The sequence below is a fragment of the Engystomops pustulosus genome, chromosome 10 (assembly GCF_040894005.1).
Source record: "Engystomops pustulosus chromosome 10, aEngPut4.maternal, whole genome shotgun sequence".
In the NCBI taxonomy this organism is placed as follows: Eukaryota; Metazoa; Chordata; class Amphibia; order Anura; family Leptodactylidae; genus Engystomops; species Engystomops pustulosus.
The window spans coordinates 21,759,940-21,777,838 of record NC_092420.1 but is presented as its reverse complement, the minus strand read 5'-3'; the positions used below and the strand labels follow the sequence as shown (position 1 = coordinate 21,777,838).

Sequence of the window (17,899 nt, the reverse complement as noted above, 5' to 3'; positions counted from 1 at the left end):
GTCTAATGACTGAAGTGTGTAGCAGATGACTAGCAAAGCAGCCACCACAAGTGAATGAGCGTTGTCTGAATGTGCTAATGTGACGCCTGCTCCCCCATAGGTGGTGACACGACTAGCACCCCTGTCTTGGGCATTTTCTAAGAGGTTGTACTGTAACAATGCATCTAATGATTAGGATTTATGCACATGAGTAATTTTCACATCCATGTGATTGATACTGACCCATTAATTTATATAAGCTAAAACACTTTTTTTTGCATTTTTTTTTAAATGAGCAAAGGGGAAAAAAAAATTCAGAGCCTGTACAGACAGCACATGGTTTTCAGTTTTCTTGCCACCACTAGCTACTGCCAATGTTCACGCCTTCCCCAACCAAACTGGAGGATGTATCCCACTGTATGAGCATACAATGGAAAACGCTGCTGCCTTCTGTTTTAACACCTTACCGACGTGTGATGTAATAGTATGTCACACTTCGGCTCCCGCTCTATGGAGAGGGCCGTCCATACATAGTGGGCACTTGCTGCATATTTCGGGTAATGATTATGGGTGTTAACCATGTAAATGCCTCTGGCAAAGCTGGCAGGAGCAGTTAAATCCTGTGGGTTTGAATTCGATCGCCGTGGGGGGGGTGCGATCTGTTACCATGATCGGTTATACGCGATCATAAAAAGACGAGAGGCTGTCTCATTTTATCCCATCTATTACAATGTGCGATTGTAACAGTAGTAAATTGTAGGGTCAGACAACCTAGGGTTAACATTTTAGATTTACAGTTTTGTAAATGTATCAAAACATTATAAAACCTATATAAATTTGGTATCCAAGTGATCACCCAACCTAAAGAATAAAGTAGACATGTAATTTGGGGCACACAATGAAAGTTTTAAAATCCTTCCCACAAGAAAATGGAGCAAATGCCTATTTCACCAATTTCACTGCATTTGGAATTTCTTTTCCTGCAGTACACGGCATGGAATATGAAGTGCAATTTGTTACACAGAAAACAAGCAGTCATACAGCTCTGTACATGGTAAAATAAAACATCATCATCTCAGCCTCTTAACAATAGCAAACTGTACCCTATGTATGACTGTCAGTCAAAATAATGGATGTGGTTCACTCCCAGCCGGAGAGAGAGAAGAGTTATACATACCAGACACGAGTCACAAAAGCTAATTTGCATTTCAGCAAAACATCTGTAATTAAGGTACAGTGCCCCACTGGCAGCTAATTTTAGATGACATAGGGAGGATTTGTAACACTATCAGTAGGCATTGTTAGTCAGGGTGGTCAAAATCTGGTGACTGAGGGCCTCTTTAAGGATCTTATTGTAAAAAAGATCATAATATAACTGCAATATAATTGGATGGGCATGTACACCACGTTCCAAATTATTATGCAAATGATATTTATCTCTGATTTTCCTAAATGGTCGATGCAAATGACAGTCAGTATAATAAGTAATCACGCATTAGAGAACGAATTACATTTTATTCACCAAACCTCCCAATGACAACAGGATATTACTCAAAATTTTTTAAAAAAATGCACTGTTCCAAATTATTCTGCACAGCAGTTTCAAAACATTTTATAGGTTGTAAAGAGCTGAACATGGTCATTTGTTGAATTTGCTGCATTACTGTAAGGGAGCAGCTGCCAAAATGCCAATATGTTACATTACAGAGCACAAACAATACAAGTGAGGGCCCTGCTCACAAGAGCTTACAGTCTATGGCTGCATTCACACTACAGTATGGGGGACATATATGCGGCCGATATACGTCCCCCATACACTTCTGTGGGCTCGCAGTCCCCTACGGGAGCGGTACGGTGCAGCACAGTACCGCTCCGTAGCCCGGGAAAAGATAGGACATGTCCTATCTTTTCCCGTATTACGGCGACGCGGCCACACATCGCTATGGAGAGGGGCGGGGGTGAGCTACGCTCACCACCTCCTCCTCCTCCTCTCCCCGCGCTGCCGTGTGCCCGCCGTGCTACGGGCTCACGGCAGTGGGAATGTAGCCTATTGCAAACATATTTGAAGCTGCTGGTGCCTCCGGAGTCCTACAAACCTCAAGGTGTAGGATCCTTCAAAGACTTTCTGTGGTGCATAAACGTACTATTTGGCTGCCCCTAACAAGACCTCACAAGCAGAAATGGGTGCAGTGGGCCCAGACGTACATGAAGACTAATTTACAAACAGTCTTCAATCCTGGATGGTCCAGATGGAGTAGTGGAGCACCAGCAGCATCAGCAAGGAGGTGGTGGAGTCATGTTTTGAAGTGGAATCAGGGTGAGAAAGCTGGTAGCCCCTTTAGGGTTCCGGAGTCATAAAAATAGAGTAGAGTTTCTGACCGAGAACCTTTGGAGGTTTCAAAACAGCTTTGGATTCACATCAAAACAGCAGCTATCGGAGGAGATTCTGACACCATGCAAAGAAATTCAAGCAGAAACTCTCCAAAAACTCACAAGTTCAATGGGTGCAAGAATTATGAAGGTGCTATAAAAGAAGGGTCTTATGTTACATGTAACTTGGCCTGTTAGGATGTTTTGGATTGAAATAGATTTGCACATAAATCAAAAAAATCTAACATATGACCATTTTCAAAGCTTTATAACCTATAAAATGTTATGAAACGGCTGTGCAGAATAATTTGGAACTGTGCATTTTGAGATTGAATAATATCTTGTTATCATCGGGAGGTTTTATGCAATAAAATTCCAGTTTTCTAATGATTGATGACTTATTATACGGAGATAAATATAATTTGCATAATACTTTGGAATGTGGTGTACAAATAAACCCAGATTTGTCTCTATTCCTTAAAAATAGAGAAACCAAGAAGTTAGTTTCCCTGCCATATCCACCATGTTATAAAAAAAATCCCTTGAAGATCACATTTTACCCTGGCACAAATGATATATTTGCAAAGATAATCTGCCATGAAGGCCAGAATCCTTCCGCAGCTACTGCAAATTGCAGGGTGTTCAGCACTAGCAGGGAGAGGGCGCATGTAAACAGCTTGGATTATTCCCCTTGGGTCCCCAGCAACACATTTTTTTCCTCTCACATAATGACCTGAATCCATGTGCTGAATGTAGGCCTATATAATAAATACAGGCGGTCCCCTACTTAAGAACACTCAACTTACATACGACCCCTAGTTACAAACGGACCTCTGGATATTGGTAATTTATTGTGCTTTAGTCCTAGGCTACAATGATCAGCTGTAACAGTTATCACAGGTGTCTGTAATGAAGATTTAGTGTTAATTTTGATTCTTATGACAATCCAACATTTTTTTAAATCCAATTGTCACAGAGAACAAATAAGTTCTGGCTGGGATTACAATGATAAAATATACAGTTCCGACTTGCATACAAATTCAGCTTAGGAACAAACCTACAGACCCCATCTTGTACGTAACCCGGGGACTGGCTGTGTGTATGTATTATTCTGCACACACAAAACTTCACAAATCTGTATATTGTCACCTGCAGTCAGTTATGTCAGTGTTGCTGTGCAAAGAATTAAAGAGGTCATAAAAAAAAGGAAATATTGCCTAAATATCCTCACCAAATCTACTTCAATACATCGGGGACCAGACTTTGAACCATGAGGTGCTTTAAGACTTATTTTACACAATCCTGTCTTGCTGTGAAAAAACCCTCTTGTGGACTTGGGGAAGCGGTGGAAGGTGGGCACAAAACAAAAGAAAAAGTGCATTTCAGTTATTTGGCACTGGGGGGGGGGGGGCACATCTTACATCACTTGTGGAAGAGACCATGTACTGCCTGAGACACAGGTGCCAAAACACCTGGAGCAGCAGCAGGCCCGACAACATAAGAACAATTTATTACTGGCTCAATGAGACCTGATCACATAACTTCTGATGCTACTCAGCTTCAGGTTCATAGGATAATCACATTGTTAAAGGGGTTTTCCAACTTTTTGGAAGATCATTAATATTGTTTGGGCAATAAAACGTTATACAAATTTTCCAATATATTTTCAATATCAATTCCTCATGGTTCATCTGAGCTCTGCTTGTTGTCATTCTGTAGGAAGCATCATGGTTTACTTTTTGTTGAAAGAAATCTGTCCAGGGATATAACGAGCCGCGCACCTGCGTGACATCACATGACCAGGGACATATAACGAGCCGCGCACCTGCGTGCCATCACATGACCAGGGACATATAACGAGCCGTTGCACCTGCGTGACATCACATGACCAGGGACATATAACGAGCCGCTGCACCTGCGTGACATCACATGACCAGGGAAATATAACGAGCCGTGCACCTGCGTGACATCACATGACCAGGGACATAACGAGCCGTGCACCTGCGTGACATCACATGACCAGGGACATAACGAGCCGTGCACCTGCGTGACATCACATGACCAGGGACATAACGAGCCGTGCACCTGCGTGACATCACATGACCAGGGACATAACGAGCCGTGCACCTGCGTGACATCACATGACCAGGGACATAACGAGCCGTGCACCTGTGTGACATCACATGACCAGGGACTTGTTTTTACCGACAGGAAGTAAACAATGAAGCTTCCTATAGATTGACAGCAAGCGGATATGTAGAAAGTTGTGAGGAATTGATACAGAAAATATATTAGATACAAAACATTAATACGCTTAGCACAGATCAATAGTTTGAGAGAGAAATAAGTCAATACAAAGAAAAACTTTTTCATTATTTTATTAGGAATAATTCTTAGTGGGGTATGAAGAAAACGTCAATTGTTCAGATTGAGGAATTCCAAAACAAAAGAAAAAAAAAAAAAATCTTGCATCATGAAGATATGTTCACCAATAAACAATAAAACATCAGCAGAACTATGATACAATGGGCAAAAACAGTCAAGCTGAAAGCAACATAAAAAAAATACCCTAAATCGAGACAATCTGCTGAGGAATAAAACAAGCCGGGGGGGCCGCTTTGCTGTAAGCTCTCAGCCTTATTGCAAATTATTGCTCCAGCAAAGGTCTTTTCCACCAACCCTCATTGCAAAAAGTTAGTCTTGGCTAACATAGGGTTAAAAGAAATAAGAATTGGTGGCGTATAGTGTTTCGTGTTTTACGGACATATTAAAAAAAAAAAAAGTAAAGTATTTTTTTTGGCATGGATGAGAAATAAATAGATATGGAATGCTACGTTTTAATCCAGCAGAAAGTCTAAGGAATGACACGTGGGAAAAGGAATTGGGCCGGGGGGGCGGGAGACACTTCTTCAAAAACATCAGTAAAGCAAGAATTCGGCAAAAGTGTGCAATAATTAAAACAGCCCCACTTTACATAGGAGAGCTGCGACCGACTCAGAAATGACATTGTAAGTGTTCGTCTCGTGGAGGTGGGGGGTAGGGATTACAAGGATAGGAAAGGGGGGGGGGGGGAGCAGTCAAATCTATAGCATCACAATAATTATTTCCAGGCATGTAAAGGAGAAGTAAAACCAGAAAACACTTTCACATAAGGGGGAATTTATTATTTTCTGCTTCATGTCTAGCCACATTGCCCTGAAAGCAATATGGAAACTCAAGGGGGGGGGGGGGAAGAACCGGCAACAAAAAGAATCTGGAAACTTTTTAGAGTGTTTGCTGCTCCCATTCCGTTTCTTTAGAACATTTTTAGAACTAGTTGGGATGTTACGCGCCTAGACCACTTCTATTCATTGTGTCCTCTGCTGAACGCCGCGGGGGGGGTCTTCTTAACGCTTGGAGAGTTCGTTTGATAGCCAGTCCAGTCCTTCGTACAGACCGGTCCCCTGAGTTGCGCATGTTGCTTGCACGTACCACTGAAAGACAAGGCAGGTGAGCGAGGAATGAGCCGCACATCCATCAGTATGTTGTATTTACCAGTCTTCCGTCATATACTTACAGTTCTGTGGCGGAGATTCTGGATCGTCAGCTTGTCGGTGATCTCGCTGATGGCCATGGCGTTGGGCAAATCTTGTTTGTTGGCAAACACCAGCAACACAGCATCTCTCAGTTCATCTTCTTGGAGCTAAATACAAATGCACTCGTGTTAGACATGTTACATAGTATTATTATTCTGTCTAATATCAATAATAATTATTATTAATTATATAGAACAGAGATTATGCAGCACTACATCAGTCCCTGTTCCCATGGGGCTCACAGTCTAATCAACCTACCAGTATGTTTTGGAAGGTGGGAGGAAACCCACGCAAACACAGAAAGAACATACAAACTCTTTGCAGATGCTGACCCTGGGACTTGTAACCCAGGTCCCCAGCGCTGCAAGGTTGTAATGCTAACCACTAAGCTACTGTTCTATGGAGAGAATAAAACCAGCGATCTCACTTATTGTCAAATACAGTAATGCTCATTTATTACACAGGACACATCAGACCAATAGTCATCTGTTCTAGACAGAACTTTTATCTGCTTTAGATATAAATAGAGCCGTCCAGAACAGCAGGATCTCCCTACAAGACACCCACACTGTGTACTAATCATTGACGCTGCCAAAGACCCGACCAGACAATTTTAGTAAAATAATTCAGGAACATCTTTTCTGAGAACTAGTATTGTGTTGTGTTGTTCCTTCGTTATTACTCCCTGGTATATATTAGGAACTGAGCACTGGGTGCCATTATAGCCAAGGAAGGTCCCTGTGGTCTTGGGACTCAAGATTATTTTTGTCTAAAGAATTACACTCTACCAGATGCATTATTACTATGCAGTGTCCATCATAACATGCTTTCCATTTATAGCAGAGAAAGGGTACATTTACTGATAAATCTGTATACAACACAGGGTGTTAAAACCATCTGTCTGCAGCCACCACAAGGGGGAGCTCAATGCACAGAAATGAATACAGCTTTTGCTAAACTCAATGGTAGTGGTAAAAATCTCTTGGCATTCAGCTGCCAATAGGGGAAGCAAATGATAACACAGCAATTATACCAGGAAGCAAGATAAGATCAGGACAGTGCTCCCTACCCCCCATAGCAGCTGTATGCTCTGCCTTAATGACAGGAACACATCTGCTATAAGGGGACCATCCCAAGTTGCACAGAAGAGTGGTCCTATTTGGGGTGGTCTTGAAGATGGCCTAAATGCATAATAAACATTGCATCTCTGTTTTCACAAAGAGGAGAGGTCTCAATGTATATGGTTATTCATTGGAATTGAGATGCATGGGCTGCCAGATCTGTGCCAGACTGAAGCTGGTAAAATAACCTCTGAAATAAAAACGTCTGGAAATGTAAAATTTCAACCCCTAAAAAAATCCTGCCCCACTCATCATACTCACCATCTTCTGCAATTCCTCTGCGGCTTCCTGCACTCGCTCTCTGTCGTTACTGTCTACAACAAAAATGAGGCCCTAAAAAGAAAAAATAAATATGAGAAATTCTGATGTGGAAAATATACATTTACACTGAAATTATCTGCATGACCAATTATTAGTTGGGCTAAAGACCAAATCTGATGCTGGGACCCACACGAGCAGAACTGTGCCGGTAAGCACGGACCCCCTAAGGTGATGCTTTTTGAAGTAGGAGAAACTCCGAATTCGAGTAGTGAACAAACTTTAAAGGGATTGTACCAAGTATGATTGCTACCCCTATGATTGGTGGGAGTCCAGCTGCCAGGACCTTTAGGATCTTGAGAATGGATCCTACTGATCACCAGAATGGGGGTTGTGTTCTCACTAATTGATAGAGCAGCAGGTCAAGCATGCGTCCGGCTGCTATTTTCAGTACTCGGAGGATAGGAAATAGCTTAGCACAGTACTTGGGCATCTCCAGGGCACACTAAGACAGTGAATGGAAGTGCCTGAGTAACGGAGCGCTGTGCTCAGCAATTTCCAGAACTCTCATAGCATCGTATAGAACATCACAATAAGTGTTTGGGTGTCTCTCACTAAGTGAAATGACAGGTCAATCTCTTGATCGGTGGCATCCCAGCAGTCTGAACCCCAATAAGAATGTGCTTGTGACCCCTTTGAGACTATAAACCTGGCAGTTTAAACCTTACATAAATCGGCAACCCCTGCAGTATATATTATGTATACCCCAATACTTCTGTATCTAGAGCAGAGCATTAGGCGACCAGATTGCAGCTCAGCTCCTCGTAAATGATCCCTCATACTGGGCAATTGCAGTGAATGTGTCTAACAGCAAGCTGCCGGACCATGAACATCAGATGGATAAGATAATTAGCTAAAATTAAAGTGGCGTCAGGTGAACGTTATGCTACAGCCAATCATTGAGTTTACCTGTGTGTTCTGGAAATAATGCCTCCACAGGGGTCGGATTTTGTCCTGGCCGCCAACATCCCAGACAGTGAAACAGATGTTTTTGTATTCTACAGTTTCCACATTAAAACCTATAAAAGACACAATTACAAAAAAAAAAAAATATGAATCAAGCTTAAACACCTGAGCCAGGAAATACATTCCATGTTATACTCAATGGATATGAAATCAGGGATTATACCAGACAGAGGGAGGGGAAAACCATGTGCAACGACAACAAGGAGAGGGTCTGGTAACACCCACAAAGCTCATCAGACTCATTAGCATAATTCTTTAAAGTAGATTTTTAGAAGGAAGGAGGTCATGGATAAAAAATAATGGAAGATACCACAGTCCCGGTGCCTGGATCTATAAGTAAGTGTCCCTGGTTTATCATAATGGATTTCGATGGTAGATTTTCTTTAAATAATGCAGCCACTGCATCAACTACATGTCCCATCATGCTCTGGGCTTCCCACACAGGGCCATGGAGAGGGAAGTGATTAGCGGAGTAGCATCACCTCAGGTCATACACCCCGGAGTCTCGTTAGATCGGCCTTAAGTATACCAAGCATTGAGCTGGGGCCGGCTGCACATTTCTACAGTTACTCTTCTGCCCTCTCATCGATTTACCGTATATAAAGGATTGAAAAGAATCTCCTGCAGCCGCAGATTAAACACGGAAATCCTGAGCATAGCACACAAACTTATTCTTTATTCATATAAAGAAATACTGCTTAAAAAGGTATTAAACAGAGAAAAAAAACCATTTAAAATTAGGATGGAGTCTGTCTTTGTCAGGTTTATCTCTCATACAGATGCCTATATAACAACCAACCATATCACAGCTACACAGCAGGGAAGCCTCAAGTACAAGGACCAGGAGGGAATGCTGGGAGATTTCCGCTCTTGTAGCTCTACTCACCAATGGTGGGGATGGTTGTGACGATTTCTCCCAACTTCAGCTTGTACAGGATTGTGGTTTTACCGGCAGCATCAAGACCAACTGCAAAGAAGGATAAAAATACATGAATAATCCGGCTCTGTAAACCACATGTGCCACTACTGCATACACTGCTCTATGAGGGTGTCCGGGTTCTAGCACCAAATATGTCCATCACCCCGATGCAAACTATATGGAAACGTAAATTGTTGATGTGAAGATTGAGCCCCCCATATAGTCTGCTTATTGCTGGCAGCTCATGTACTTGTTACATGGGCAATGTGCTGCTAAAACAATGGGGTTCTTTGGCACGTATACAGCCAGGACCACACGATCCATCTGTAGGGCTGCGGATTAACCATCGAGTGACTTCACTGTAGTCATTTAGCAGAAGCAAACAACAGGGTCATATTCCTATGGACTGGTAAGGGAAAGTGTACATGCAAATATATGATGCATAATACAGAATCTAGAGCTGGATGATAAAAATCTGTACCGTGTCCTCCTCCGGAACATATGTAGATTTGAATGCACATTTAGCCGAACGTTCAGCCCTTAAGTGCAGCCATGTACACATCTGCTGTCTTCTATTAGACCTGCAACATGTATTGACAAGGCTGTAGCGTTTGCTGCACGACCCATGGTCAGGAGCGACATATTTTTTGGCAGGTTTTTGGCAGAAAGCAGTCATGTTTTTCTAGTAGTAGACAGACATGTCCGTACTCCCAAGTTACAAATGTAACCCACTAAACAGAAAGCGTTCCCTGCCTCCTCGTTTCGGTTACTAGGCAGGTGAACAATGCACAAAACAAGCCGGACAGGTTCATCCTATAGTCATGACTTCCCCCATTGTCTACGGCAGCCATATTGTTTGTACAAGTAATAAATGATGGATGAGGTGGGGGAATAAAGCCAAATTTCAATTTTAATACCATACAAAGCTTTGCCGATAGCATCACAGCGCAGCTTACAGTGCATATTCACCCCTGGACATATGAAGGCAGCCGGATGGACTGCAATTTTTTTTTAATACTATATAAAAAGGGGAAAACCTCTCATGTAGACGCTCAGCTGGTTTCCCATCATCTGTACAGCCAATGTTACACGTCAACACAATGGTCAGAGATGACGGGGGTGACCTCATATGAGTTAATTGCAGACACCCCGTGTGATCAGTGACGGAGGGTAATGAATGCAGCAGGGGGATAAGCAATGAGCAAACTCATGTTGCAGAGTCTAATTTTTTTTAAAAAAATTTAAGGTCAGAGATCAGCAGAGGGTTCGGCCTGCTGGCCCCTGGAATTAACCCAATCTACCACTAGGATAAAAGACTGTATGCAAATTAGGGGCTCTAGGCTCTATCAACACCTATGTATTTGCACACAGTCCTAGATCCTGGTGGCAGACGCCCTTAAAAAAAAAAAAAATCACACCCCCTAACCCACTCCATCCTTCTGTCATTATTACAGAGCCCCATTTTTCCATTTGTACCCAATCCTGGTGATACAGTATCACCTAGGCAAGCTTATATACAGGCTGAGGCTCAGTAATAATTTCATTGTAGTAATCTAGGAGAAAACTGGAGTCTAACCATGCAATTCTCCAGATCCCTTGCAGAGGCAGTGCAGGGAGACACCAGGTTTTTTAAATTCTGGAACACTTGGGTACAGTTAACAGTGGGGTCTTACAATGGGGAAAGCGAATTATCAATGCAGTCTAGGATGATGGAGGTCATTCTCTGACACCATATGACACCTGTATTGACTGTACTTCCCATTGATAAGTGCACAGCCCCTCCTAAAGTGAACTACAGGGGTCACAACACTGGATTGATTGTCATTATAAGTGATGTGTAAGGCGCCTTGGTCGTACGCCTGAGTAAATACATGACAAATCAGGGAGTAAATGTCACTTGTATAATACTTCTCAGTCCCACTTAACAGAACAAACAAACCAGTTCTCCATGAGCAGTGCCCGGGCGGACATGTCAGGCGGGGGCAGCCGAAAGATTGCTAAACAGTCCATAATAAATGAGAAAAACCGTCATCAACAAGCTGGATGCAACTAATAAGGAGCCGCTCATAGTTATTGTGTTGTGGTTACTACTACAAGGAGTCCGGCAGGTGCTTTATGGCTATATATACACAAAGATATTCTTCTCCTTTCCAGGACTGCAGGTCTGTTACCAGCCAGGTTACTACAGGCCTCATCAGTCATGTCATTCATGCACATGTAGCCATTGAGGCCAGTGACTGATCGCTCCATGGTCAAACAAGCACCCGTGATCCAACAGAAACTTTAGAGGGCCAGACCTGTGGTACCGGAACACAACTTACTTCCCTGTAGTCTGCTCCTAATATTTTGGGCTGTAGGTTCTGTAACCACACACCATCCCTTTCCTGGCCAATACTAATATCCAATAAATAATACCCACACCTATTGTAGCGGGTCCCTATGAGAGGTTCCCTATGCTCCTCCCTGCAAATAAACTTCCAGTCATTAAGTGTAAATTAACCCCGCAAGGGTCAGACACTTAATCTGCTGCTAACGAGCTGCATACGCTGCAGGCGACACAGTAAATTCACAGTCTCCTTTTTATCACAAATAAAATCAATGCCAGAACGTACATAAAACCAGAAACCTGCATCAGATCTATCCATATGGAGTCACCACGGCATCAGTGCCACCTGCAGCAAAGCCTTCTGCTACCACGTCACGGGCGAGGCAGACACAGGAGGGGTCACCCAGCACGTGATACCATGTGCAGACAGCAGGCACAGGAGACTGCTCCTACCTCTCACAGCCGGGCCCTTCACATTCCTCAAATACCAGCCATTAATCAGTGCCAAACCTGTCCACGGGCGCCCACACCACCTCTGCTGGCTCTACTGTGATAAGCTTTATTTATATAGCGCCATCATATTCTGTAGCGCAATGCAACTCATAGGGGAAATATACATATTAAATAAACCGGTACATGGTACAAACCGTCATATGGAACAATAGAGGTGAGGGCCCTGCTCACAGGAACTTACAGTCTACGAGGATGAAGGGGGTGACACAGGAGCTTACAGTCTACGAGGATGAAGGGGGTGACACAGGAGCTTACAGTCTACGAGGATGAAGGGGGTGACACAGGAGCTTACAGTCTACGAGGATGAAGGGGGTGACACAGGAGCTTACAGTCTACGAGGATGAAGGGGGTGACACAGGAGCTTACAGTCTACGAGGATGAAGGGGGTGACACAGGAGCTTACAGTCTACGAGGATGAAGGGGGTGACACAAGAGCTTACAATCTACGAGGATGAAGGGGGTGACACAAGAGCTTACAGTCTACGAGGATGAAGGGGGTGACACAAGAGCTTACAGTCTACGAGGATGAAGGGGGTGACAAGAGCTTACAGTCTACGAGGATGAAGAGGGTGACACAAGAGCTTACAGTCTACGAGGATGAAGGGGGTGACACAAGAGCTTACAGTCTATGAGGATGAGGGGGTGACACAAGAGCTTACAGTCTACGAGGATGAAGGGGGTGACACAAGAGCTTACAGTCTACGAGGATGAAGGGGGTGACAAGAGCTTACAGTCTACGAGGATGAAGAGGGTGACACAAGAGCTTACAGTCTACGAGGATGAAGGGGGTGACACAAGAGCTTACAGTCTATGAGGATGAGGGGGTGACACAAGAGCTTACAGTCTACGAGGATGAAGGGGGTGACACAAGAGCTTACAGTCTACGAGGATGAAGGGGGTGACACAAGAGCTTACAGTCTACGAGGATGAAGGGGGTGACACAAGAGCTTACAGTCTACGAGGATGAAGGGGGTGACAAGAGCTTACAGTCTACGAGGATGAAGGGGGTGACACAAGAGCTTACAGTCTACGAGGATGAAGGGGGTGACACAAGAGCTTACAGTCTACGAGGATGAAGGGGGTGACACAAGGTATATAATAGTCAAGAGCTTTGACACTTCTCTGAAATAAGTGCATTGGGCTCATCAAAAAAAAAAAAAAAAAAATTATCGGGTTTCTAATTTCTTTTCGACTGAGGCGAGGTGGAATTTGTAAATCCCCAGGACTAAAGCCACATAAAATATTTCCTAGAAGGAATCCCTGCCGATTCAATGTAAATAGGAGACACACCTGACAGGTTAGTAGAGATAAGCAGATCCCTTCCTGCACCGCTCATCTCCTCCCGCCCCAGACCCAGGTACTACACATGCTCAATAGAGACAAATAACAGAACGTGGATGGACACATGGATTAGTCTTTATAGTAAAACCACATGTGGACCAACAGGTTTAGAAACAGAGTTTTACAGTAAAACAATTTGTAAAATCCTATTCTGGCGCAAGACCACCAGCAATCAGAGAAGATATGATCTGATCTTTAGAAAGGGTGGCCATACATTCAGAGAATATAGTAGGAATGCTCTTTTTGGCGTAGAAGTTATAGGATAAAAGTTTCAAGTAGATAACATTTATTAGGATTAAAATCATTTTCATTACCTTAAAGGGAACCTACTTCCACAATTCTACCTATAAAGGTAGATCGGGTGGTAGGTGGATGTATGGGACGTAAGGATAGCCCTAGAGCTAATCCTCACGTCCCTGCTAAAATCTTTACCCTAATATGTAAATTTTCTAAAACGGCTATTGGGGCGTGGAGTAGCCGGACACGAGGCTACATGTCATGGCTACTCCACGCCCCAGTAGCCTCTTTTCTCCTACTACCCTGACATCTTCGGCGCTCAGCTCCTCGTAGCTGTGTGCCCTCGTCCGAGAAGCCGGGGTTCTGCACATGTGCAGTGGATCCGGTTTCGGAGCAGTGGCCACGCCACTCCTCAGCTCTAAGCCTCCACCTTTGTGCTCCTGTACAGCTCCTCCCTCCCACCGATTTCAGCTCATCAGGCTGTGAGCACTGTGAAGGAGCATAAAGCTGGGGGCTGAGAGCTGACCAGTCTGCAGCTCAGACAAGTCATGTTTTTTTTTTTAATGTATCCAAACAAAAGCCCAATCCCTGGGAATAAACAGATGAAAGGTAAATTAGAACACACCAATACACTGGTACGGGGACTGCTGAACAGAAACCATATGACCTGACTTTTATTAACCTCCCACATACTAATTTTGAGTAGGGAGTAGTATAACTGCAATCAGACCGCATGCTTATTTTTCCAAAACCCCCAACATATTTAATGAGGGTTAAGCCAAAGAAATAATTGTACACCAACATAACGTGAAGAATAATCGACAATCATCTCATTACCATGAGATCATCATCATAGTCTCCAATCTTTACAGAAGATCCACAAATCCCTGTAGATCCCTGTTAAAGACTTAATCACCCTTCTATACCAGCACCCGCCTTTCATGAGACTATAGTTACTATTATATAAAGACTTGCCACATGGAAACCCATTACATCAAGAACCATAGATAATAGTTGTAGCAAATTTAAATAGCCAAATCAGAATTACAGGCAGTTCCCAAATTACCTACAGGATAAGTTCTGCTGGTTTGTTCTTAAGTTGAATTTGTATGCAAGTCGGAACTGTACAGTTTATAAATTGTAACCCCAGGCAAAAATTTTTTTTTTGGTCCCCAGGTGTATTGGGTTTTAAAAATGTTGGGTTGTCATAAGAACCAGGATTAACAATAAATCTTTATTACAGACACCTGTGATAAATGTTACAGCTTATATAGTTTATTTTAGCCTGGGACTAAAGTACAGTAAATTACCAAAATCCAGAGGTCCATTTGTTACTAGGGGTTGTCTCTGCAAGTCAGGTGTTCTTAAGTAGGAGACCGCCTGTATATATATACGGTAATATGTACTGTGCATATGGCCTGCTGTAAAACATGCCCAGATCAAGCGCTTTGTTGTGTAGAGCCCATTAATACTATGACCATGTCTGTCAAGAATAAAAATAAAGTTGCTGTGAAGCTGCACATAACACACTATATAATATATACGTGTGTGTATAAATGGTTTACTGCCATGTTTGCATAGATCTAATCACTAAATACACAGAGATACTACTCAAGTCGCCCTTCCACATCACTAAGTCCCGGAACAGGAACACAAGACGATTGCATAACACCTCCTGCAAGGAGACAACCAGGAAATGTCTCAGAGCTGCAGCTTCTGCACAGTGTGGCAGGCTCAGGATCAGACTGATGTCTGATGTGTCACATTCCTGAACAAAGGGGGTTGGATGGGCTGGTGAATCTGTAGTGATGTGGAACTGTAGGGCGGGAGAGCCTATAGGGACACTGGGAACACAAGGATCCTAAAGTTGTTGGGCTTCCCAGGCAGATACCCAGTGATTTGTAAAGCGCTACGGATGACGCTATATAAAGATTATTATGATCAATTTAGTGTAAAGAGACTGTCCCATGTGGTAAAACCCTGTAAAGGTGTTCGGTCACATCAAACGCCCCCTTTCCACTTTGTATTGCACTTTTATGTGTCTAGTGTCACTTGCCTACTTAAAGGGGTTGTCCAATCACAAGAATACAGCACCTCTACTGTAAATTACTTTTTGATCGTGTGGGTCCAAGTGGTGATTGTCCCATGGACCATAAGGACTAGGGTCTGTAATACCCCCAAAAGAACATAGCAGCGGATGTATAGCACTTCTAGATAGGTGAGCAAAGTACTCCGATACTTCCATCAGCACAACAGACAGAGTGAAGCGGCTGTGCAAATGTCCAACCCCCCACTGCACTAATTTGGGGTAATTCTTGTGGTTCATGGAGAACCCACTTATCAGGAAGTTATTCACAGGACAGAGGCGCTCCATGAACCACAAGAATGGGGAATTACACCCCAAATGAATGGAGTAGGGGGTTGGACATGTGCACAGCCACTCCACTCTCTATGTCCATGGTGCTGATGGAAGTAGCAGCACTCAGCCATCAGTGCCATACACCCGCTGTTCTGTTTATTTGGGAGATATAATATAGTCCTTCTGCAGGACACACACAATCATCAAGTTATTCACAAGAGAGGTGATAACTCCTTGTGACTGGACAACCCCTTTAAGCAGTCAAGTGACACTTAACACATGTAAAAGTACACAGCACAAAGATGAAACCTATGAATGAAAAAAAAAAAAGCGAAAACTACTGTAAGTGCTGACATTACCATCTCATGGGATAAACCAGGCATCACATGCAGATAAAAATATAAAGTTTTACTGAATCAAATGAAAGTTATGGGATATTCACTGTCCACATTACAAAGTGGCGGCCATCACTAATGAGGGCAGTACATCTACAGGTACCCATGGGGCAGGCAAGGCCAACAAAGTTATCAAGTGCCACTTCGTATGTTGCCTGAATGATGTCACTTTTACACAGGTCAATAACTGGTCGGACTGCGATACAAGCCGCTCCACAGGACTATATACGAGGGATCCCTCCTGCCACCAGTGTTTAAAGGGGTCGTACAGATAATGGTAAAATAAAATACACCAATGCTATCGCGGTCTAGGAGGAGAGGATACAGAATGGAGAATCATGTGAATGGAGTCAGTGATGTCATCTCTGAAGGACCAACTGATCAGAGGGACACAAACTGATCTATTAATTCAATTATAGCCCGAAATATACATCACCCATTTAAGAGATCAGGAATTATATTCAGCCTTTTAGTTGGCACAAAGATTTTTGTTAAAGGAAATCTACCACCAGGATGAAGGATTGTAAACCAAGCACACTGACATACTGGTGAGTGCCCCCTCGAGAAAGTTCTGCTATTCTTTAAGCATCTTTGGACCTTGTTTTTACAATAGAAAAGGTTTCACAAATTATTCAACTGAGCATCAGGGGCTCCAGGCTCCATAGATGTCAATGGAGTCTTTGGAGTCCCAAAGGCTCATCTGCATAATTTTCGAACCTCTTTCTAGAAAACAAAGGCATATAAAGCTAAAAGAAGAGCATCTTCTGCCATAGGGGGCACACACCATTATGTAAGTGTGCTTGGTTTACAATACTTCATCCTGGTGGTAGGTGTCCTTTAAAAATCCTCAACCTGTAAACGCCCCAAACATAGAGTAGTAATGGGATAAAATGACCAGTGGGAGAGGATGACAGTAGCCAAGGATAGAAGGGAGTAGCCACGATCTGTACTGTCCCCATGGATCACCCATCTCACCCCATCACTACACTGAGCACAGCCCCCAGACCACACATTCAATTCAGATGGATACAAAGTCAGTTCATTGTAGCAGTTGATACAATTTGGGAACAATGTATGAAGGGAGACACCTGCCAGGGGCTATGCTGGGCCCTCACACCCTGCAGGGGCAGTGCCAGGCCGGGCCCACTCACCCATCAAGATTCGCATCTGTTTCTTGCCAAAGAGCCGGGAGAAGAGCGAGGAGATGGTGAGGCCCATGGCGGCGCTGGGTGCTCGGCGGCTGCTGCTCTGCTCTGGTGCCCGGCGGATACTCGTCTCTCTGCCACGTCACGCTCAGCCCCGGCAGCGCTTCCAACGCGGTCCAAATGACGTCACGAACGCCACATCCCGAACTGCACCGGAAGTGGGGGAAGGGATGGGCGGGCCTCGGCCACGTGACGCGGACGCGACCTCGCGTGGGCGTGGCTTAACCCAGGGCGCGGCTACTAGGAAACGTATGAGTGAACCGGAGGGAGACGCC

The 17,899-nt window shown here is 43.7% G+C and overlaps 1 protein-coding gene across 1 annotated transcript; it reads right to left on the bottom strand.

The window, feature by feature from the left end:
* Positions 1 to 4,711: 4,711 nt before the first annotated feature.
* Positions 4,712 to 17,899, bottom strand: ARF4 (ARF GTPase 4). The gene is made up of 6 exons (XM_072126659.1): positions 17,571 to 17,899; positions 9,216 to 9,296; positions 8,273 to 8,382; positions 7,307 to 7,378; positions 5,906 to 6,031; positions 4,712 to 5,822 (listed from the first exon to the last, which is right to left on the bottom strand). Exons 1-6 carry the CDS (start codon positions 17,635 to 17,637, stop codon positions 5,736 to 5,738), a joined length of 543 nt encoding a protein of 180 aa, XP_071982760.1. The 5' UTR covers positions 17,638 to 17,899; the 3' UTR covers positions 4,712 to 5,735.